At 54.4% G+C, this 21,544-nt stretch overlaps 1 protein-coding gene across 1 annotated transcript in view; it reads right to left on the bottom strand.

Moving 5' to 3' along the window:
* Positions 1–21,544, bottom strand: part of Vav1 (vav guanine nucleotide exchange factor 1) — a 49,209-nt gene that overhangs the window by 11,373 nt on the left and 16,292 nt on the right. The window contains exons 2-21 of the mRNA XM_027952607.2: positions 11,226–11,342; positions 11,045–11,103; positions 10,891–10,959; positions 10,529–10,637; positions 10,348–10,443; positions 9,557–9,625; positions 9,323–9,426; positions 8,731–8,830; positions 8,014–8,109; positions 7,714–7,782; positions 7,457–7,543; positions 7,271–7,356; positions 6,659–6,791; positions 5,722–5,831; positions 4,947–5,048; positions 4,666–4,763; positions 4,560–4,582; positions 4,345–4,390; positions 2,632–2,768; positions 2,256–2,321 (exon numbers count right to left, since the gene is read on the bottom strand). Of these exons, the coding sequence (XP_027808408.1) occupies positions 2,256–2,321; positions 2,632–2,768; positions 4,345–4,390; positions 4,560–4,582; positions 4,666–4,763; positions 4,947–5,048; positions 5,722–5,831; positions 6,659–6,791; positions 7,271–7,356; positions 7,457–7,543; positions 7,714–7,782; positions 8,014–8,109; positions 8,731–8,830; positions 9,323–9,426; positions 9,557–9,625; positions 10,348–10,443; positions 10,529–10,637; positions 10,891–10,959; positions 11,045–11,103; positions 11,226–11,342 (1,776 nt within the window). The remainder of the gene's footprint in view (positions 1–2,255; positions 2,322–2,631; positions 2,769–4,344; positions 4,391–4,559; positions 4,583–4,665; positions 4,764–4,946; positions 5,049–5,721; positions 5,832–6,658; positions 6,792–7,270; positions 7,357–7,456; positions 7,544–7,713; positions 7,783–8,013; positions 8,110–8,730; positions 8,831–9,322; positions 9,427–9,556; positions 9,626–10,347; positions 10,444–10,528; positions 10,638–10,890; positions 10,960–11,044; positions 11,104–11,225; positions 11,343–21,544) is intronic.

Consider the following 21,544-nt stretch of genomic DNA (forward strand, 5'->3'; position numbering starts at 1 on the left):
GAAGGGTGGGTGCCGGGGGCAGGGAGGGGACAGGGGTTAGTGTTGACTGGGACGAGAAAGTTCTGGAGCTTTGTGACATGTGACATGCTCAGTGCCACTGGATCATTGGCAGTGGTAACTGAAAGATGATTAAGTTGATAAACGTTCTGCGATGAGTGTTTTACCACATTTAAAAATAATAAAAAAGGAGGACCCACCACCTCTGCTGAGTTTTAAATGCTTTTTATCACCCCAGAAGACACCCCAGGCCTGTCACCTCCTCCGCAGTCAGCCCCCTGGGGCTCCAGGTGACTGCCCATTCACTTTGAGTGTCTGTGCCCTTACCTGTTCCAGAAAGCTGGAACCTAATAACCACAAGTGAACTGAACTTCACTGAACTCTTCATTGGGAAACAGTTAACTTTATGTTGTGCAAAGTTCACCTCAATTGTTGAATAAGGAAGGTGAGACGTTCCAGTCCAGTGACAAGGAGAGGTAGGTTAAGGTGGGGGATTGGGCGGCAGAACAGTGAGTACTGAGCCTCTGGGGGAACTGCAGTGAAGCAGGAATGCACATGCAGATCTACTGTATTTGCAATCAGAAACTCCAGACAGGCATAATAAAAATCACAGCAGTGGTCGTGTCGTGAGGTGGGTAGCAGCGGAGGCTGGGGACCTGGGTGGAATGGACAGTGGTAATTTGCTGTATCTATTCTCAGAGCTTTCGGTGTAACAGGAGAGGAGGCCACGGGCAGTATCATTTGGAGGCAGAAATTGGAGAGGTGCTCAGATTCAGTTTCTGAATACGAGGCCCCATGACAAAGCACCTTGGAGAAATGGTCAACTCCAAGACTGGGACCGGGAAAGTTCCAGATGGACCTGGTACTGTGTCAGAAAATAAGGACATGCTCAAAAAGTGATGGGGACACGTCAAAAGGACAGAGGGACCAGCCTGACAGGGCTCCTGCTGGGACAATTTTAAAGTAAGAATCCACAGCTATTCCTCATAGATGATTGATGGATGGATTGATTTGCTGATTGACAGGTAATGGATAGTAGGTAGATAACAGATTGACTACATGTTTGACAGGTAGGTAATGGATAATGGGAGATAGATAAATGGTGGATGGATGGATAATGAATGGACAGAGATGAATGATGGATAGATAGGTGATTAATAGATCATAGATAATGGACAGGTTGGTAGATAACGGATAGATGGATGACGGATAGATGATAGGTATGAATGGGTAGATAATAAGTGGGTAATTGATAATGATGAGAGAGAACAGACCAGATGGATGACAGAGAGGTAGGCAGATAATAGATGAGACAGATAACAGACAGACAGGCAGGCAGGGAGACAACAGAAGGATAGTCAGGCAAATGGGGTAGAGACTAGCTTCCTTACAGCAGAGGACCCCCCGATAAATTTGGAAAGATTGATGAAGTAGGAAGCTCACAGTGTAATTTGACAGTGGAGAGATCACCGGACCCAAATCTCTCTATGACATTTTTGGGGAAACTGACAAAATCTAAACAGACAATGAACTAAATCAGATTATAATGTACATACTTCATGCTTTTTAAATCACACTATGTATGATTCCCTACAAGAAGGTTCCTGGTCTTACCAAGTGTTAGGTAAATGGAAAATAAATCCACAAACTTACTTTTAACTGTTTCAGGAAAAACAAATAATACATGTGTAGATTCGCACCCAGGAGCCCCTGAGGTCACCCAGGAGCCCCTGAGGTCCCACGCGAGCAAGTGGGGGGGGTGGGTAAGGCTGGACGGGGGTCCCGCTGCAGACTGCTATTTGGACTGTGAAGTGGAAAGTGGGGTCATTTCTGGGACTGAGGGAGGAAGGGGTGTCCGAGGTCTGGGGAGAACGGCAAAGGTGCACAGCAATTGTAAAGAGTGAGCAGAGAAGAGCCGCGGGGATGGGGGACAGGTCTGTCCATCCAGAGTGGACAACGTGTCTTCAGGACTCGATTCAGCTCTCCAAGGGAAGCCAGGACTGGCCCACCTTCTGGACCCCTCCTCCTTCCCGCACACCTTATAAGGAGCCCCCCCCCCCACACACACACACACATAAAAGAATCTGGGAGGAGGGGCTGATCTCCCTCCTGGCTCCATTCTGAGGTCACCTGGCGGGGCAGCAGAGCAGTGAGGAATGACCCATCTGATGGTCCTCAGGGGTGTCCTCCCACATCTGCCCGCTCCCAGGACCCTCTGTGGCCCCCTGCCCTCATTGCATCCAGGCTGAGGCACTCACGTGGACATAGGGCTTCACCCTGTTGCAGGGAAACCAGCCGACTTCGTTGGTAGCTGTATTCCTGCCCTAAAACCAGAGACAGAAACATGGACAGAGCTCATTGCTGTGTGTGTGTGTCTGTGTGTGTGTGTGTGTGTGTCCACCCCTCTGCCCAGTGGCCACTCTGCTTGCCCATCTACCTCTGGATGGCCCAGAAAGGTACCAACCAGTATCAGCTTTCTGGCCAACTCAGAAGGACCACCCCTGGAAACCCTGTCCACGTCCCCACCCCAGGCACCATCTCCAGAGTCTAGGAGACAGGACCCTACTCCCCGAGGTCACCTGCATCCATGGCCTCCCACAGGGTCCCCCGTCACCCCAGGGCCCGAGCCCGTACCTCCCACCAGTTCTGCTCAGCCTCGGCCTTCGTCAGCTCCACGATGTCACCGGGGCTGAGGCGGAGAAAAGGCCCGAAGGCTCCGGGAGGCGGGGGGAGCCCGTAGTACTCCTGAAACACCTCCATCTTAGGCAGGCCTGGGGACAGGAAGGTGGGGCACAGGTGAGTGGCACGCAGGGACTTCCAAAGCTGTCTCTCACCTACCAAAGTAGTTGAGAGTAAAAGGACCAGCAGCGCCCAGGGGTGGCAAGGATGTGAGAAACTGGAACGTCTGTAAATTGGGATGGAGCTTCGCTTTAGAGAATGGTTGGGCAGGATGTCAACAGCTAGGCCAAAAGCTAAAGCTAACCCACGTCCACCTGGGGCCCAGCAGTTCCACTCTAACACACACCCAAGAGAAATGAAAGCATGTCCCTTGGAAGTCAGGAACAAGAATGTTCACAGCATTTATTTGCAATGGCCTCGAAGTGGCAACGAACCCCGTGTCTTTAATAAATAGGATGGATAAACAGATTGCGATATGGTCGTACAATGGAATAATAGACAGCAATGGAAAAGCATGAGCTACTGCTGCAAGCAACCACATCAATGAATCTCAGTGACTTTGTGTTGAATAGAAGAACCAGATGCAAAAAGAACATACGTGAAACCACCCAGGGCTTCATTGGTAGGAAATCCAAAGGCAGGCAAAACTACTCTACCACGAAGGGGTAAACAGTGGCCCTCTCTGGGAGACATGGTGCTGACTAGCAATGCTGTCTGATAAAGTGTTCTGTGGTGATGAAATGTTCAAACTTGTGCACATCAGACGTGGTAGCCACCAGCCACAGGTGACAGATGGCACCTGAAGTGCTAGTCTGAGTGAACAAAGGTTAATACTATTTAAGGGCAACTCATTTTATTTTATATTGGACATTCCCGTTTTGAAATGATGAAAATGTTCTAAACCTTGATCTGATTGCTGACTTCATGGTCGTAAGTTTGCTGAGCCAAACACTCAAGACTGATTCCCTCTTCGCCCCTTACAGCATGTGTCTTCTGTCTTGGTGCAAAGCATATAGGCTCTGAGGTATGGCTCAGTGGTGAGCGCTTGCCTGGCACTGCCAGAGCCCGGGTTCCATCCCCAGGACAGGAAGAAAAAGAAAAAGAAAAGAATTCCTCACCCTCTTGTAGGGGTAAAGGATCAGAGGTGGCCCAGCCAGCTGAGACTACAGCGTGGCGCGGTGGGGGGGAAGTCAATAAGAAAAGATGGTCGAAGAGAAAGAAGATTTTTAGTTGTTGTTGTACTGGGATTCAACCCAGGGCTTTACCACTGAGCCACATCCCCAGCCCTTTTTTGTATTTTATTTAGAGACAGGGTCTCGCTGTGTTGCTTAGAGCCTGGCTTAGGCAGGCCTTGAACTCGAGGTCCTCCTGCCTCATCCTCCTGAGCTGCAGGGATTACAGGGCGTGCCACCACACCTTGCTAGAAAGAGAATCTTAATCAGCTTTGCCACGGTCCTTCACAGCAGCTGAGCAAAGTCAGTAAAGAAATCGCGTTGCTATTTCTGAATGGCCCTGGGTGTCAGTTCCTTGGGACTGGAACTCGGGGTCACAGTTATAAGCCAGGCATGGCGTGAGCATTACGTGATTATCAAGATCAGTGCCTGGGTCCACACCCCTGGAGCAGAGACCAGCTTTCCTGCCCTCCCCCGGCGGCCCCTGCCCACTCACCGAGTTCACTCCTTTTTCTGTCCTGAGCCCTTCGATGCAGCTTATCCTGTAAGGAGAGAAGGAGAAGGCCAGCAGGCCCTTAGTGCCCAGCCCGGCCCTCAGCCCATCGCTGTCTCCCCAGCAGAGGACAGGGCCCACGGCTGGGGTCTCCTGGGTGCTGCCCCCTGTGGTTTCCCATGCACAGAAGGAAGCAGGTGTGGGGTGGGGGGTCTCACCTTCCTCATAGTTCCGGCACAGTCTACGGGAGGAAAGGAAAGCGTTAGGGTGGGGAACCCCCCACGGAGAAGTGAGCCCACCTCCCCTGCTCCCTCCCGCTGGTACCTTGCCCGTGTCGGCCACACGGAGGGACCCTCCCCAGACACTCCTTGTGTGCAGGTGCCCGGCACCGACTGCAGCGGTAGCCCTGGTAGAAGGTGCCTCTGGAATGCAGGGGGAGGTGGGGGAGAGTTGGCACTGTGGACGGGCTCGCTGACCATGCTGCCCACAGCGCGCGTCCTCGCCAGAGGCAGAGGGACAGGTCAAGGCGGGGCTTCCCAGGATGGGGGGCTCTAGAGGGGAAGGGCTGGCCAGCCTGGGCCCTGGGCCCCCCCCCCAGCGCCCACCTGAGCAGCATCTGGCAGGCTTTGCAGGAGGTGGTGTCCTCAAAGGAGAACATCTGGAAGTCGTGCCCATTGGCGGTGGCGTTCTCTGGGTAGATGTTGGAGCTGAAGGGAGAAAATAAAAGCAGAGAGGACGGACACTTCATCCCTCTGCAGGCTGGACAGTGTCCCCGTGAAGATGGCCCGCCCGGTTTGTCAGGTCATCCGCAGGTGGATCTCCACCTCTGCCTGTGCTGACCAGTGGGGCTGGGAACATGCGCAGAGACGGGGAGCAGAGCAGTAGTGGCCAGGGGCTGGAGAGATGGGTGGAGTGTGAGCAGGACGGGCAGGGGGTCGCCAGGGTGGGGAAAAGGTTTGCAGTTGAGAGGTGATGCCACACAGCACTGTGAATGCACTAAATGTCACAGAACTTACACTCTGAAATGGTGCAGTTGTTACGTGAATTATATCTCTGTAGGAGGAAGAAGATGACAACGATGGAGAAGAACGAAAGGAGGAGAAGAGGGAAGAGGAGGAGGAAAGGAAAAGGGAGAGGAGGAGGAGGGAGGAGGGAGAGGAAGTAGAAGAGATTTCCAAGCTGGCAGCTGAAGCTTCACAGAATCTTCACATGCTGAGGTTGAATGAACCTGGAGCCCCTTCTCCCATTTTCCAGATGAGGAAACTGAAGTTCAGAGTGGTCTCATGGCATGTCAGGACAGAGCAGGGATGAGAGCCCAGCCCTGCACAAGCAAGATGGAGTCCTCTGAGGACAGAAGGAGGGAAGGGAAGGGGGACTCACATGGCCATCTCAAACTGCTCCATCCACTTCTTCTTCAGCTCTCGAGTCTTGAAGAACAGCTCATAGCCCTGGGCACCTTGGTCCTCGATCAGGAGGAACATGTGGCTCCACTGCAGAGAAGAGATGGGACTGAAGGCACTGTTCCCTGCAGAAGGTGGGGCCCTGCACCCATGATCCCCTCCCCCACAGGGACAAAGGACTGTCTCTGCCCCTTGTACCCTGCCCTCCTACCCTTGTCAAGGGCTGCCTAGGATGTCCGAATACACATGCACAACCACAAGCCACACACACACACACACACACCCCACAGAGATGTCATTGATCCATCAGTTACTCCAGAGCATTTGCTGGGAGATGAGACACCTGCTAGGGACCTGGGGACAGAGCAGTGAGCAGGACCTGCCCCTGGACTCCAGCCTGGAAGGAGAGACAGACCCACAGGCTGGCAGGTTCAAGAGAGCAATTAGCACCGGGAGGGAAATAGGGAGATGTGGGGAACCCCGAAACAGAGGAGCAGCCAGGGAGGGGGAGCTTCTGGGAGGAGGGAGAAAGGAAAGGGAAGAAAGAGGGCCAGCAGCAGGAGGGACAGCGGCTTGGCTCAAAGGCCACGGCCACAGACAGCACCCTGGCCAGCGGGCTCTGGGAAGACAGCCCCTCCACCCGGCCCCATTCTCTGTGGAAAGCATCGCTGTCTTTTTCTTGCTTCCTACAAGAATGGAAGCACCACAGGAGAAGGATGGTAGCTGCTTTGTTTCGGTTTTAGCCCCAGAGCCTAGAAGACCCTGCAGGATGTGCCCTGGGCGCTCAGTGGGCTAATGAACACCGTTCTGCGCGCTCTAGCAAACCCGTGTGCGCACGCGCCGAGCAGTCCAAAGGCCAGGTGCCCAGACCCGAGCGGCCCCTTGCAACCGAGGACAAGCAGGCGTCAGAGCCCCACCTTCTTGTTCTCTCGGTCTCCGGAGGAGTCATCCCGGATCTGGAAGCTGTGCAGGTTCACAAAGACCTTGAGGTCGTAGGAGTCCCCCCGGCGCTTGCAGATGAGCAGAGCTTTGTCCAGCAGGAACGCGTACCTGCGGGTCACGGGCGGGCGCCACGGTCTGACCCCTCCCAACCATTGGCACCTCCTTCCTAGCCCCAACCTCCTGTCCCTCTAGCACTCTGACGTCCCTTCTCCTCCTCCTCCTTGGCCCCTTTGGCCAGGGCCACTGTTACCCTGACCTCACTCACTTGATCCGCCTTGGCCCGGCCACCTGTCAGCCTTGGCTCTACCCACCCACCCGTCCTGGCTCCACGCGCTGGTTGGGGGACCCCATCCGTCTTTCTAGAAACCAGACTCCACCCTCATCCCTACCCAGGCTTCTCCCCAAATCCACGACGAGGCCAACCTCCAATCGATCTAGGAATCCGGGCTCCTCCGTTCTAAGCTGGTTCCCCCCCACCTTCCCTGCCCCCTGCCCCAGCTCCACCCCATCCAAGCTGACTCCGCCCACCCAGGAACCTGGCCCCTCCCCATCCGGCTCCACCCCAGACCCAAGCTGTCCCCACTCACCTGTCCGTCTTGGTGCGCCTTTCCACGGAAGTGATCTTGAGCTCCCCGTCGATCTTGGGCCGGCCATAGTTGGCCAGAGACTGGCCCTACGCAGCACACAGAGGGTCTAGCAAGTGACGACCAAGAAGGCGACAGACCCCTTCCCATGTGACCACACCCCTGGCCCACCCTTCTCCGCGCCCTCACCAGGTTCTCAATGGACAGCTGGAAGTGGGTGATCTGCCGCAGGGTCTCGTTGTCCCTCTTGACCTCATTCACGCACTGCGCCAGGTCCTGGGGGTGGGGCAGGAAGAGTGTGGCTTCACACACACACACACACACACACACACACACACACACGGCCCGGTCCTTTACCTGGCCCAAGATGGAGGGGCAGCCCCCAGTAAGAGGCTCACAGAGAGTCTCCGCGGCGTGCGCCACGGTCAGGCCCACACCCCACTCACCCTCATGGCGTCCAGCGCCAGCCGCAGGTTCTCCTTCTCCACTGTGTCCTGCGTATGCTTCACCAGCTCCTGTGGGAACCAGAGTCAGGCTTCACCTGGGCCTGCCCACTGCTGGGGGACTTTCAAACTGGGCTGGCCCACGGGGTCCTCCTCCATCCTGCTCTCCCTGGAGGCTGGGATGTACCCGAATGACCCATCCCAGAGGGCCCTAGCGCCCCAAGCCGGGGAAGCCAGCCCCAGCGCCCCACAGACAGGCTCAGGTAGGCAAAGCCAGGCTCGAGGACCCGCTGGTGCTGGCACCTGGAGAAGGAGGTGGTACTTGAGCACCCGCTGCATGGGCACCATGAGCAGGTCCCGCAGGGTGAACCTGCCGTTGTTGGCGCGCTGAGAACATTCCTGGGGGACAGAAAACAGGTGTGAGGGAGAGGGGGACCCTGGGGGCCAGGATGAGCCCAACGCAGGGGACTGCAGCGGACACACGGCACCTCTCCACCCAGAGCTGGGTGCTTCTAGCAAGGGACACCAGAAGGGGTCATCATCGATCCCCACGGGGAAATGAGGGGCCCGCCAGGAGCAGCTGAAGAGCACCTCGAGGTGGCCAGTGCTGCTGGGCTGGAAGCCGGGCACTCTGCCAGCCGAAAGGGCCGAAGGGGAGAGGGGCCCGCCTAGAGGGTCCCCAACCTCATTGTCCCTAGCCTCTCTGAATTTCCACTAGACACACAGGTCCCCTCAGGGGTTCAGCTCAGGATCAGGGCTCAGTGGAAGTTCAGCCCCACGTGGGACATGGTGCTAGGGCTCACTCGGGGCTGACGGTCAGCTTGGGGTCAACATTTGGTCCAGGGTCAGGATTTCAGCTGAGGCTGGGTTCCGTGCGCTGGTCCATGTCTGCCCTGCTTCATCTCCTCCCCTTGGCTGCCCAGAACATCCCTCCCCGGGACCTTGACAGATCCCCAGTTGGAAAGTGGAGCCATTTCCAGCTCAAAGAGAAGAACCCCCCAGAGGCAGCCCAGCCCCCACCTCCAGCTTCATCTGCACGTCCTCCCGGGCCGTGGCCACTTGGTCCAGGTGCTTACTGGCAGACTCCACCTGGCTGCAGTAGCGGCCATAGACAAGGAACCTACAGGAAGAGGCAGGCCAAAGGGTAAGGGCAGATCCCCGAGCCTCAGTTTCCCCATCTATAAAGTGGGCCTAACACAGCACCTACACAGAGTTAGTGTAACATCAAATGAGATAATACACATGCAGCTTTTAGCAGAGAGCCTGACTTTAGTCTCTGCCCAATGTTCACTTATTTAGCAAACACTTATTGAGTGGCTACTGTGTGCTGGGCCCTGTGCTAAGCGTTTTATACCTTGATTTATTCAACCCTCCCACAACCAAGTGAACTCTGATTTACAGACAAGGAAGAAGACACACAGAGAGGTTAGTAGCTTCCCAGTATCACACAGCAGAGCTGGGAACTGAACCAGAGATGGGAAGCCCCTGCCTGGTCTGTAAGCACACAACAAAAAGTCCTTCCTGTCCAGTGGTCTGATGGCAAGCTCTCCCCAAGCCCCACCCAGGCAGGGCAGGGGCTCCCAGGGCTCTGATCTGGCCAGCTGGGTCTCACCTCTCCTTGTATTTGATGAAGACTTGGTACAGGGTGGGTGATCCAGGGGTGGCCAGGGCCTCCTTCATCTCCTTTAGGAAGAGGGTGTGCACACGAAGCAGGTCCTACTTGGAGGAAGGGGCGAGGACTGGGGTCAGAGCCTGGGGCTCGGGGACAGGGCAGGCCAGGTGACACCCGTGGATTATCCTCCACTTGGGACAGAGGCCCAAGAGGGCTGGGGATCAACGGGCTCACCTCGATGTTGACAAAGATGTTCTCCATGTCCTGGGGCGTGAGGAACCGCTGCAAGGGTTTCATGAAGTGCTGAGAAGGGGGAGAGAGAAAGTGAGGGAGGCTGAGACCCTCCCCCGGGCAGCCCCGGGGAGACTGGGACAGAGACAGAGACAGGGGACAGAGATGCGCAGGCAAAACGTCAGACAAGAGACAGAGGAGACAGAGAGCTGGCCAATGTCCACCCCGGAGCTTGCGCCTGAGTGTTCAGATCAGAGTCACATCCTAGCCTCATGCCCCTCACCCAGGACCGGGCGGCGAAGCAGGCAGGAACACGACTCCCCTAGGACAGGCCTGAGGCTCTGCCACCATCACAGTGTGACGGAACGCTGTGCTCGGTGACAGAAGCTAGATGCCAAAGAAAGGCCACACGGCCTGCGACTCCCCATAGGAACATCAGGGACAGCCGACTGACCACAGGGGCAGGACGCGGACTGTTGATGCCGGGGTCGGGTGGGGGTGACTTCCTTGGGAGATGATGGTGGCCCAGGGACAGGGCACTGGGCTCATAGCTCACCCTGCCTGGGGTGCTGCAGGGGCTCCACTGGCTGCTTGACCAAGGGACAGAGAAAGGAAAGACAGACAACGGAGAGAAAGAGGAACGGAGAGGGGCAGCCACCCGGTGCGGGAAGCCCGAGGTGGGTTAAAGGACACCGTGGAGACAGCCACCCTGAGGAGGGGGGACAGGAGAACCAGGGACAAGAGGAGGACACAGAGAAAGGTGGCAGGAGGAAAGGCAGAGGCCGCCCGGCCACCTGCAGGATGGAGCCCAGGGTGTCCGTGTACTTCTCCTCCGTCTGCTGGATCTCCCGCAGGCAGCAGCACCGCTTGTCGTACTCCGTCATCTTGGGCTGCGGGTGGGGAGGACAGCGGGTTGGGACCCGGGTGGCCCTCACCGCGCCCAGGCCCCCCGTGGCCCCCCGGCGCCCCTCGCACCGGCATGGGCACGGGCTCCGAGCGCATGAGGTCCTCGTAGATCTCGTCGCCCTCGGCCTCCTCGTTCTCCACGCAGTCGTACAGGTCCTCATCCTCCTCCGCAGTGTCGCTGTGGGGCTCCGAGTCAGGCAGGCCACCAGCCCCCAAGCCAGGGACCCCTCTGTATCAAAGCTGTGTCCCCTCATACCCCCCAGCCCAGGGCTGCGTCCTCCTAACCTAGGGCAGGACGGTGTCCCTCAGACCCCTGTGGCAGGGTGGTGTCCCCTGAGACCCCCGGGCAGAGCCATGTCCCTCAGAGCCCCCCCACCCCCACACCACAGCAGTGCTCCCATCGCCTCCATCCCCCGGGGCCTGGCACTCACTCAATCTGGTCAGACAGGCCACTGTAGATGTCTTCGTCACCCAAACTGTCCTCCTCAGTGGGGAAGGGCCTGGGGGCCAGAAGGTGTGAGCCAGGGGCCTGGGGCCAGGAGGGAGGGGCTTCACAGGGGGATTGGTGTCCCCGTGGTTACTCACATGATCCCCTTGTTTTGGGCGATCGGGGTCCAAGACAGAGCAGAGAGGGTGCAGATGACCTAGAACGAAGACCGCCTGCTCACAGAGCCCTTCCCACACCCAGGCCAGGGCACAGCCTCCAGGACGAGGCCGACCCTGAGGTGGACCTCCAGCCTCCGGGGACCTTAGGCACCCAGCTCACCTTTCCAAAATCCTGCACATCAAAGAGGTCGAAGGCCTCAAAGAGCTCACTCCGCTTGAGGCCGAACTTCTCTCCACAGGTGGACAGGAAGGTCCGGATGTTCTTAAGGCACAGGAACTGCGGGGAGAGAAAGATGGAGATCCACTGCCTTCTGAGAAAGATCAAGACCCTCCTGAAGTCATCTACCCTCCTGGACCCCCCCCCCCAGTTCAATTTACAGAACATAAAATTAATCCCTAACACATGAGCAAAGTGTAGTGTAGGCCGTAACAGGACTGTTTGTCCATAAAAAGAAATGACACGTTGGCATGCTAAAGCGTGGGCGAACCTTGGGACCCCCTGTTAGACCAAAACCCCAGGTCACGTATGGGCTGATTCATTCCACAGGTGCAGAATCCCCCTGAAGGTCAACACACTCTTTGCCTTTTCAAAGCCAGTTTGGGTCAGGTTACTGTGGCTCGAGTCTGAAGGACATTAACTCACGCAGAAGTCAAGCACATAGACATGGCCCTGGTTTTCACAACCTGGCTCTGATGAAAAAAAGAAAAGGAAGCTCTCTTGAGGTCCTGAGATTCTAAAGCGCTGTACCCAACTGTCCACCACCCTCCCTGGCGTGCAGACTGGATCTCTCCCTCAGCCCCCAATACTGTCCCCGAGCCAGTGTGAACCAGGACTCCTCGGGCATTTTCATTAGAAGGTCTAACTAAAATGCACCTTCCACAACCATAAGTATGTGCTCCAGTAACAGGAAGTGTCCAGAAAGGGCGAATCCATGCCAGGGAATATTATTTGGCCACAAAAAGGAATGAAGTACTGTTTCCCCGCTACCACCTGGGTGGATCTTGAAAACAGCTCAGGAAAAGAAGCCAGTCACAAAGTACCCCGCCCTGTGTGATTCCATTCAGAGGAAACGTGCGGAACAGTTCTGGAGACTGGGCGTGCAAGAACAAGGTGCAGGCAGGCTTGGTTTCTGTTATGTTCTGGATGCGTGGTGTCCCCCAGAGCGCACGTGAAACAGTGCCAGAATGTTCAGGGGTGGAATGGTTAGATCATGAGAGCTGCGACCTAATCCCCTTGAGTGGATTAACTGGGTGTCACTGTAGACAGTCGGGGTGTGGCTAGAGGAAGTAGTCCCTGGGGGTGTGCCGTTGAGGTTGAAATTTTGCCCTGGTGACCGGAGCTGTCTCTGCTCCTGGCTGCCCTGCTCTGAGCTGCTTCTGCCCTGATGCGCTGCCTCGCCTTGGGCCCAGGCTGAGGGGTTGGCCAGCCTTGGACTGAGCCCCTGAGCCTCTGAGCCAGTGTTAACTGTTCCTCTTCCACGTTGCTCTCGTCAGGTCTTTTGGCCACAGCAATGAAAAAATCTGACTGATCATTTTCTTCTGGGGCCTTTGTCCTGGGTTTGTGGACACATTTCCCTGTGTCTGCAGTGCTTCTCCCTCTCTCTGAGTCCTGGTCTCCTCTTTGTGTAAGGACAACTATGGTGTTGGACTGGGACCCACCTTAATGACCTCATTTTTACTTCATTGCTCTGTAAAGATCCTAGCTCCAAATGTGTTCCAGAGTCCAGGCCTGAGGACTTCAGTGTATGAATTTCAATCCAATCCACAGCACGGAGGGGAACTGCATTCTAAACTGAGGGCACAGCGGGGCAAAGGCCCTGAGGCAGACCAAGCCTAGGCTGTTGGTGCAGCAGCGCGGAGCCCGTGTGGCGGGAGCAGAAGGAGTGAACATGGGGGGGGGGGGGAGCGTTTGTTATTAAAGAATTAACTGTCATTTAAACCTCTGTGTCTGTTACCATTGGACCGTAAGTGTCCCCAAAGGCCCTTAGGCTACAGGCTTGTTCACCTAGCCTGTGGGACTATTGGGAGGTGAAGGAACCCGTAGTAGTGGAGCTGAGTGAGAGGAAGCTGGGTCACTGGGGGCTATGGGACCAGGCCCTTCCCGTCTCTGTTTCCTGCTGCCTTGGGGTGGGCAGCTCCTCTGCCGGGAGCCATGACGGTCCGCCTCACCACGGGCCCCGAGCAGTGAACCCAACCAGCCACAGAGGACAACCTCAGAGACTGTGAGCCACTGTGGACCTTCCCCCACCCAGGTGGTCATCCCAGGTCTTCTCTCCCAGGGCTGGAAGGCTGACCATGGTGCCTCAATGGGGCTGCCCCAGGAACAGCACCCCCCCCCCCCCGAGGTGCCCAGGTCCCCAGGTCCCTGCTCCAAGGCCACCTCCTCCATGAGGCCTCCTCCCACCACCTATTGGAAACCACACCCCACACTCCGGCACCTTCTGCTTAGTCTGCTGTCCCTGACTGTCCACCTCCCCCAAGAGAGGTGCCAGCCTGAGGAGGCCGAGTCACGGTCTCCCGCCATGGTGACGTCCAGCACCTGCAGCAGGGTCCCGCAGGTAGCAAACCAGACACATTTGACAAGTGGGCAGAGGTGGCGGCCTGGGAGTCTGTCCCTCAGCAGTGAGAGAGGTATGCCACACTCTGCTTCACGGTGGCGCATGTTTGACAAATGGAAGGACCACAGGAATCTTACCGCGGAGCAAGAAAAAACCCCTCTTCCAACAATTCTCATGACACTGCAGATTTTGTCATGATTCTTCTATCTGTTGTGGGGATGTACAAGCAGTGACTTGTGGCAGTGGCACTGCAGTCATTCTGGGGTGCCCGTAACTGCACCCAGACAAGGCGGCAGACAATCCACACAATCTGACCACACCGCAGGCCCCAGGACCCGCCTGTCCCTCTCCTTAACTCAGGTGACAAAGCAGCAGCCGGATTCGAGAGACTGATTCTAATTTGGAAAAAGCTTCTACTGCACATGAAACATTCCCAGGTGGCACCACAGGCTTCAGGGAGAGGTTCCAGGAAAGGAGGAGCCCATCCACGCAGCCCACGCCACCACGGGGTCTTGCTTTAAGAAACTGCCACAGCCCACGACATCCAGCAACTCCAGTCCGCAGCCACCAACGCGGAGACAGGACCTTGCACCAGCAAACACACTGCAACTTGGAAAGCTCAGATCATTCCTGCCGTTTTTACCAGTAATTTTTTTTTTAATGAAGGGACAGCAATGTTATTTTGGACATAATGCTACTGCACACTCGATAGGCTACAGGATGTGTAAACACATCTTATGTGACTCAGAAACCAAAAGCTTCCTGTAACTCCCTTCCTCGCGGGGGTCTGGAACCTAACCTGCAAGCGCCTGCCGTCCTGAGCCTCCCCTGCAGCATGAAAATGTTTCTTGGAAGCATCGGCTGGAGGAGGGCTGGGCACGGCCAGCTGAGTTCGCAGCCCTTTCCACCGACAGGAAGCAAGCTGGGACGGGGAGGGACCTGCCCACAGCTGTTGACAGTGAGAATGAGTCTGTGGGGAGCCACTGGGGAGCGCCAAGCCCGTGGACCCTGGAGCCCACCTCTCGCCCCCAGCTGCGTCTCCTTGCCACCCGCGTGGCTCCGTTTCCTGCACTCTGTAAAAGTAAGGCAGAACCTCCCAACCCTGAAAGGCATTCTTCTTCTTCTTCTTCTTCTCATTTCTCAAGTAATGAAACTGAGGCAGGGACTCAGCCAGGACGGGACTCAGCCCGTGCTCAACCTGGACGCCTCCACCGCGCACGTGAACAGATTCCATACAGTCTCCATTAGGTAGTGGCTTCTTGGTATCCAGGACCCCCACAGACGCCAAAACCAAGGATGCTGGAGTCCCTAACGTAAAGTGGCATGGTGTTTGCACAGGACCTCTGCATATCTTCCCGCAGACTTTAAATCATCCCGAGATGAAGTAGGATACCTAACAATGTAATGTTATTTAAAAACAGTTGTTGTGTTGCATTGTTTAGGGAACGATGACAAGAGAAACATCTATACATGCTCAGTGCAGACCCAATTTTGTCCACATATTTTTAAAATCCGAGGTTGGTTCAATCTGAGGAGGCAGCACCCACAGGTATCACCATCTCCCACATTTACACCTTCAGATGGTATCTTCTTAATTGTAGCCACTTTTCATCTGAAGCACTACATTTGGAACTGGACTCTAAATTTGGTTTAACATAAATTAAGTGTATCTCAGAAGAGATATCTGCCAAGGTTGGTGGCATGCCTGAAACCCCAGCTACTTGGGAGGCTGAGGGAGGAGGATCACAAGTTCAAGGCCAACCTGGGAAACTTATCAAGAGCCTGTCTGAAAAATAAAAAGGGATTGGGTATGCAATTCAATGGTAGAACATCCTAGGTTCAATCCTCAGTACTGCAAGAGAGAGGGAGAGGGCAGGGACAGAGAAAGAGATCCTCTCATCCTACTATAAAAGGAAAACCAAGACTATTACCTGTAAACAAAATTGCCTTAAAATCTCTGTTATACAATGTTATTAAACAGATCCTGTTTCTTGCCTAAGGCTCTGATCCCAGGCCTGTTCTCTGTCAAAAGAGATTAGCAACTGTGAGAGAAACTTAAAAGACACAGTAGCAATTCCACAGCCATTTGTGATTTTAAAAAAAAGGAAAAAATATCTTGTGACAAAGCCGGTTAGAAGGGAACTTCTGTAACCAGGTGAAGGTCATCTTCAAAAGCTCTAGAGAAAAATGCTGCAGCCAATAGTGAAATGCTGGAACAATTCCCTTTGACATGGGAACTGAGGTAAAGGTGCAGAGGGCTGGAGAGGGGTCTGGCTGTGCATCAAATTCTGCCACACTTGTACCCAACAGAGAAGCCAAACAGAAGAAGGAGAGAGGCACTCCCGGCAACTCAGAAACTCCCCAAAATATATGGATACATCCCTACCAGTAATACAAGGTTTCTGAATGTAAATTCAATAGGCAAAGTCCACTGCATGTCGGTACATACACAGCAAACAGAAAATGTTGCCTAAAATATAATATTTTTTCAAAATCCTAGAGTCAGCACAACTAACCTATGGTGATAGAAATCAGAGCCGAGCCGTGGTTGCCGCAGGAGCAAGGGGAGGGTGGCGAGGTTGACTCAAGAAGGCCACAAACGACAACGGAGAGGTTCTGCATCTTGATAAGGGTGTGGGTTACACACGTGTGTGGCGCTGGGACTGATTGCAAGGCAAACCCAAGAATTTAGCAAGTCACCAGGAAAATCGGGCTTTGATTTAAAAAGGAAACCATTTAGCATTTGCCTAAAGATGTAAACCAAGCCACACATGGAACAGCTTACAAAGCTAACAAAAAGAAGTGTAGACCCTGTATGAAGAAAAGTGTCCTTGTATTGAAGGACATGGGGAAAAAACTACATAAATAGAGTAGAATGTACACCAATTCTTATCAAGAAAGATTCAATTGTTTAAAATTTTTAACTCCAAGATTAAGCTCTAGAATCAGTGGAATTTCAGTTAAAATCCCAAAAGGATTTTTTATTGAATTTGATGCTTTAATCATATTTATGTGGGAAAATACAGAATCATGAATAGCCAAGACAGTCCTGTCCTAGGACAATCAAGGAGAACCATTAATGTGATGATAGTAGCCAGCTTCCAAGAGAGCCCCAGAGTCCTTGGCTCCCCGTGTGCATGAAAAGATAGGACACACTTTTGTAATCCCCTCCCACAGTGAACCAAGACTGACCTCATGTGATGAACAGAATACAGTGAAAGTAACAATAAGTGACTCTTCAAGACTGGTCATAAAAGTCCCTGTGGTTCCCACTCTGTCTTCTTGGGTTACTCACCAGCCGCCATACTGTGAGGCTGCTCAATCAGTCCTGTGGAGAGGCCCATGTGGCTGGGCCACCTGAGAAGCAGCTCCTCTGACTCCACTCAAGCCCTCACACCAGAGCAGCCCCTCCTGCCATCTGGCTTCAGCCTCATAGGAAACCCCAAGGGGGAGTTGCCCAGCTGAGCCACTTCAGAATTCCTGATCCACATAGCACATGAGCATAATAAATGCTTTTTTTACTCTCTCAATTTTTGAAAAATTGTGTTGCACAGTACTAACAAGGTGATATGGGGATAAAGACAATAAACTGGTATAGAGAACTTACGCCTACTGAACCATGTCATAATTCAGGGACTAAGTGTGTAAAGGACTTAATATGTGAGCCCTTAATGTCTGGAAATTATCATTGTCCTTATCACTATCATCATCACTATATCAACATCGCTGTCATCAGCATCAGCACCACCATCACCATCACCTTCACCACCACCATCATCTTCACCATCACCACCACCATCATCTTCACCATCACCACCATCACCATCTTCATCATCATCATCACCATCACCACCATCACCATCACCTTCATCATCATCATCTCAGCTCAGGCTAGGAAGCCCAGGATCATTCACTGACCCGCATGTTTTTAAACTGGAAAGACCCCAGATGCCCACCAGTGTTTAACCTTCATCTCCCAGAGAGAGGTAGACACCCAGAGAGGAAGAAGGCTCACTCCTTCCTCCTAGCCCTTAACTCTTCTCCCACTGCCTCCTTGTGGCAGAAGGCACAGTGGTCTGCCAAAGTCGTGCTTTCTCTTGCATACTACAGAAAAGAGATTTATTTCCCACAGTCCCGAAGGCTGCTAGGAAGGAACAGGGCAACACCGACGTAATGACATCTCCCCACACAGCTACTGTACTGTACAGACGTGCTGTCCTTCCTGTATCCGCCTTTCTGTTGATAGACATTTGGGTTGTTTCCATCATCGCGGTTCCAGGAAGAACCCTGCCTTGAACATTCCTTGCCATTTCTTTTGATGGATTCATTTATTGGGGTGCCGCTCAGGAGGGGAACTTCTGCGTTCTGGGCCACACGTTTGGCTTTATAGCACAGGCAGCCCAGCAGCGGTTCAAAGCGGTGGGACCCACTGCCTCTCCCCCAGGACTGTAGGATTCCAGCGGCTCCACCTGCTCCTGGAATAACTACGTCTTTCTTTCGCCCTCTCGAGGTCAGGGGTAAGTTCATCTCCACCCTGTTCCAGGGCAGACCTGCTGTCCTAGCGAATTCACAGCAGCCGTTGTCGCACCAGGTGGTCACTGAGCAGACCCAGAGCCCCGGGAGACCACCATCCTTGAGGGCAGGCACCATCTCATCAGCCATCAAATCTCCAGTTCCGAGGAAGCAACCAACGAGAAGCAACCAGGCGCAATCAAGAAGGAGCATCTGCACACACATCAGAGCCCTGATTTACCTTTGCGCAAAATAGTTTCTTCCCCTTCCTTTTGTGGTCACAAGGGATAAGAAAGACTCCACCCCCAGTTCTTGTTAATTAGCATATCCCCTCCCCTGCCCACAGCTATTGGTTCAGAGATCACCACGTGGCCCAGTTTAAACCAATGAGAGTAGGGACCCCAGACCTAGGCTTCCTCTTCCAGGCCGGGGACTTCTACAAACCCTTAGTGGTGGAGGCTGAGGTGAGAGGTTTGAAGCAGTTGCAGCCACTGGATGCCCCAAGGGGGAGATCTTGGAGTGGCCTGAAGCCTGAAGAAGGACCTACTGCAGAGAAATATCCAGTCGTCCATGACATCGTTGAAATTATTGAACCAAGCGAAGCCTAAAACCCACATATGATTTCTGTTGCATGAGTCAAACTTTCTTTATTTGGTGTAAGACCCCGGGAGTTAGGACCTCATTAAGTTTTTTTTTTTTTTTTTTTTTTTCTGCAAAAGGCCAGATAACAAAGTCCTCGGCTTTGCAGGACCGTGGTGGTGGTTACAGTTCCTCAGCTCTTGCCATTGCAGCCCCCACGGTTCCCTCGGGAACCCTGGCTGGGTCAGTTCCACGGGTCAGGGTTGCTGAGCCCTGAAGGGGGTCTTCTGTCTTTGCACACGGCTGAGGAGCGGGCTGTTCTTGAAATGCTAGACCCTGTCGAGCTGGAGGGAGGCGAGCGACCCCCACAGGCCCTACCGTCTCCATCCGCCCCGTCTGCAGGCTGCAGCCGGCTCTTGCTTCCTTTATTTATTTATTTATTTATTTTAATAATATACTATATTTTTGGAAGAGCTCTAAGTCACAGCAAAGTTGAGCAGAAAGTACAGAGGGCCGCCAGGTACCCCTGCCCTACCACGCACAGCCTTCCCACGGTCAGGTCCCCCACAGAGGAGTTCCTTTATTTCAATCAACGAACCCACACTGACCCAGGACAGTCACATTACACATTAGGGCTCTTTCCTGGGGTTGTCCGATCTGTGGATTTGGACAAACATGTAAGGCCGTGTCTCCAGCATCACAGACTCATGCAGAAGAGTCTCCCTGTGCGCAAGTCCTCTGTGCCCTGCCGTCGCTCCCTCCCTTCCCAGCAACCTCTCTCTTTTGAACAAGATCTGGTTACCGTCTCCATAGTTCTGCCCTTCCTAGAATGTCACAGCGCTGGGATCCTAGGGTATATGAAATCGGCTGCAAATGTCTATGTGCACAGGTTTTTGTGGGGGCATAAATTTCAACTCCTTTCATTAGGATATATATTTTTTCTTTTTTCAGTACTAGAGATTGAATGCAGGGATGCTCTACCACTGAGCTACAACCCTATTTTGAGACAGAGTCTCCAGCTAGAGGCCAGCTGGCCTTGAACTTGAGAGCCTCCTGCCTCAGCCTCATGAATAGCTGGGATGACAGGCGTGGGCTGTCACTGCACATGCTTGGGCCTACAAGCAGCACACGCGTGCACCCTGTTCCACATCTTGCCTTCCCTCCCTCACTATAGACTTGTTTTCCCAAAGCTGTCTGGAGACAATCCCTCAAACACACACAAGCACGTGTGTACACATGAGCACGCACACACACACACACACACACACACACACACAGCAACATCGGCTTCATGGAAGCAGAATTCTCCTTGCGTTTCGTTCCTTGCTGCGGCCTCACACCTGCTACCTGTCTGGCACCTGGTAGATGCTCAGTAAGAGTTGTTGGAGGAATGAATTCCCATTTGACAGATGGGATAACTGAGGCTTCTGAAAGGGGATATCACCTGCCCGGGGCCACAGAGGTAGGAATGGGGAACCAGATCCCAGCACACAGAACCCAGATGCCATGCCCCTAACCGGTGCGCCACCTTGCCTCTTTGAACCACACGAAGTCTCTTTGTGGGCTGTGGGCTGGCCCCACAGCAGACCAGCAGGTCATCAGAGGCGACTAAGCAGATGGCTGTGTCTGACCCAAGAGAGGAAATTCCCTTCTGACCTCAAGGGTATCAGCTGAGCCTTGAGACTGCTTCCCTTCAGTCATGTGATACCCCAAAGGGGGAAAGGGGGTATGATTCATCACCCCTCCAGGCTGGGGTGAGGCCAGCTACAAAAGGGGCTCCCTCAGACAGCAGCAATGACTGTGGTTAGACCACCAGAAGGACTTCCCGGTAGCCTCAGGCATGCAAGAAAATGACAAAGGACTGGAGGTCCTTAAATATAGCAGTTATGTGAGAAGGATTCCTCTCTTTGGGGGGGACAAAACTCTCAGCTCCCCTCCTCCTTCCTCCAGAACCTCAGAGATGGTCCCTGGGTTGGGCCAGCATTGTGCTCCTATGCAAATCAGCAGCAGGCACTGCTGTGAAGCCAAGGCGCCCTCTTCCCCCTTTGCCACTGTGTTCCCCCTCAGCCCAGCCCTGCCCAAGGCAGAGAGCAGGAAGGGCAGCAGGTCTCAGGCCTTCCTTCAGGGAAGCAGGGGGAGGGGGAGGCCTCTGCTGGGGGCTGGGCGGAGGGGACCCAGAGCTGAGCACCACACTGCTGTTGGCTCCCCCACCCACACCAGCCCCAGGGAGATGGCCGGAAACAGGAAATGCCTGTCACCGGGGCTTGGCTGGGGGAGATAGTGAGAGGGTGGAGGGGCCCCGGCACCAGCCCCTCGGACCCTTAATCTCGCAGGCTCAGGTACCCGAGGGACCCACATGCTGCCCAGAGAAGGTGGGCATGCTGTGCAGCCTTTTCAAAGCTTGGAAGGGGAGGGGCAGGCTCTACAGACTTGGCCCTGCTGGCAAAGTGCCCTATAAACCAGCCTGCTCTCCTCCCCCCCCCCTTCCACCCAGCCCACACTCAGGATCGGCTGCGGGGAGAGGCCACACGTGAATCTGGTGACTCCCAGTGCCGTCTCAGGGATCTTGGGCAAGTCACTGGGCCTCTGGTGGCTCCGTTTACTTAGTCTGCACATCAGCAATGGAAACACCAGCCACATCCCCGCTCAGCACCTGTTCCGAAGCCCGACCCACCAAGACCCAGCACGCACTAATGCTGCAAGCATATATGGAGTGTCTACTGTATGCCAAGCCCTGGGGCCCAGGGGCAGCCACAGCAAACAGGGCCTTGTTCCCATAGGGCTTACCGGCTGGCAGGGAGCCAGGCCCCAGCAGGTAGCAGTGGGCATC

The sequence above is a fragment of the Marmota flaviventris genome, chromosome 1 (genome assembly GCF_047511675.1).
Source record: "Marmota flaviventris isolate mMarFla1 chromosome 1, mMarFla1.hap1, whole genome shotgun sequence".
Lineage (NCBI taxonomy): Eukaryota > Metazoa > Chordata > Mammalia > Rodentia > Sciuridae > Marmota > Marmota flaviventris.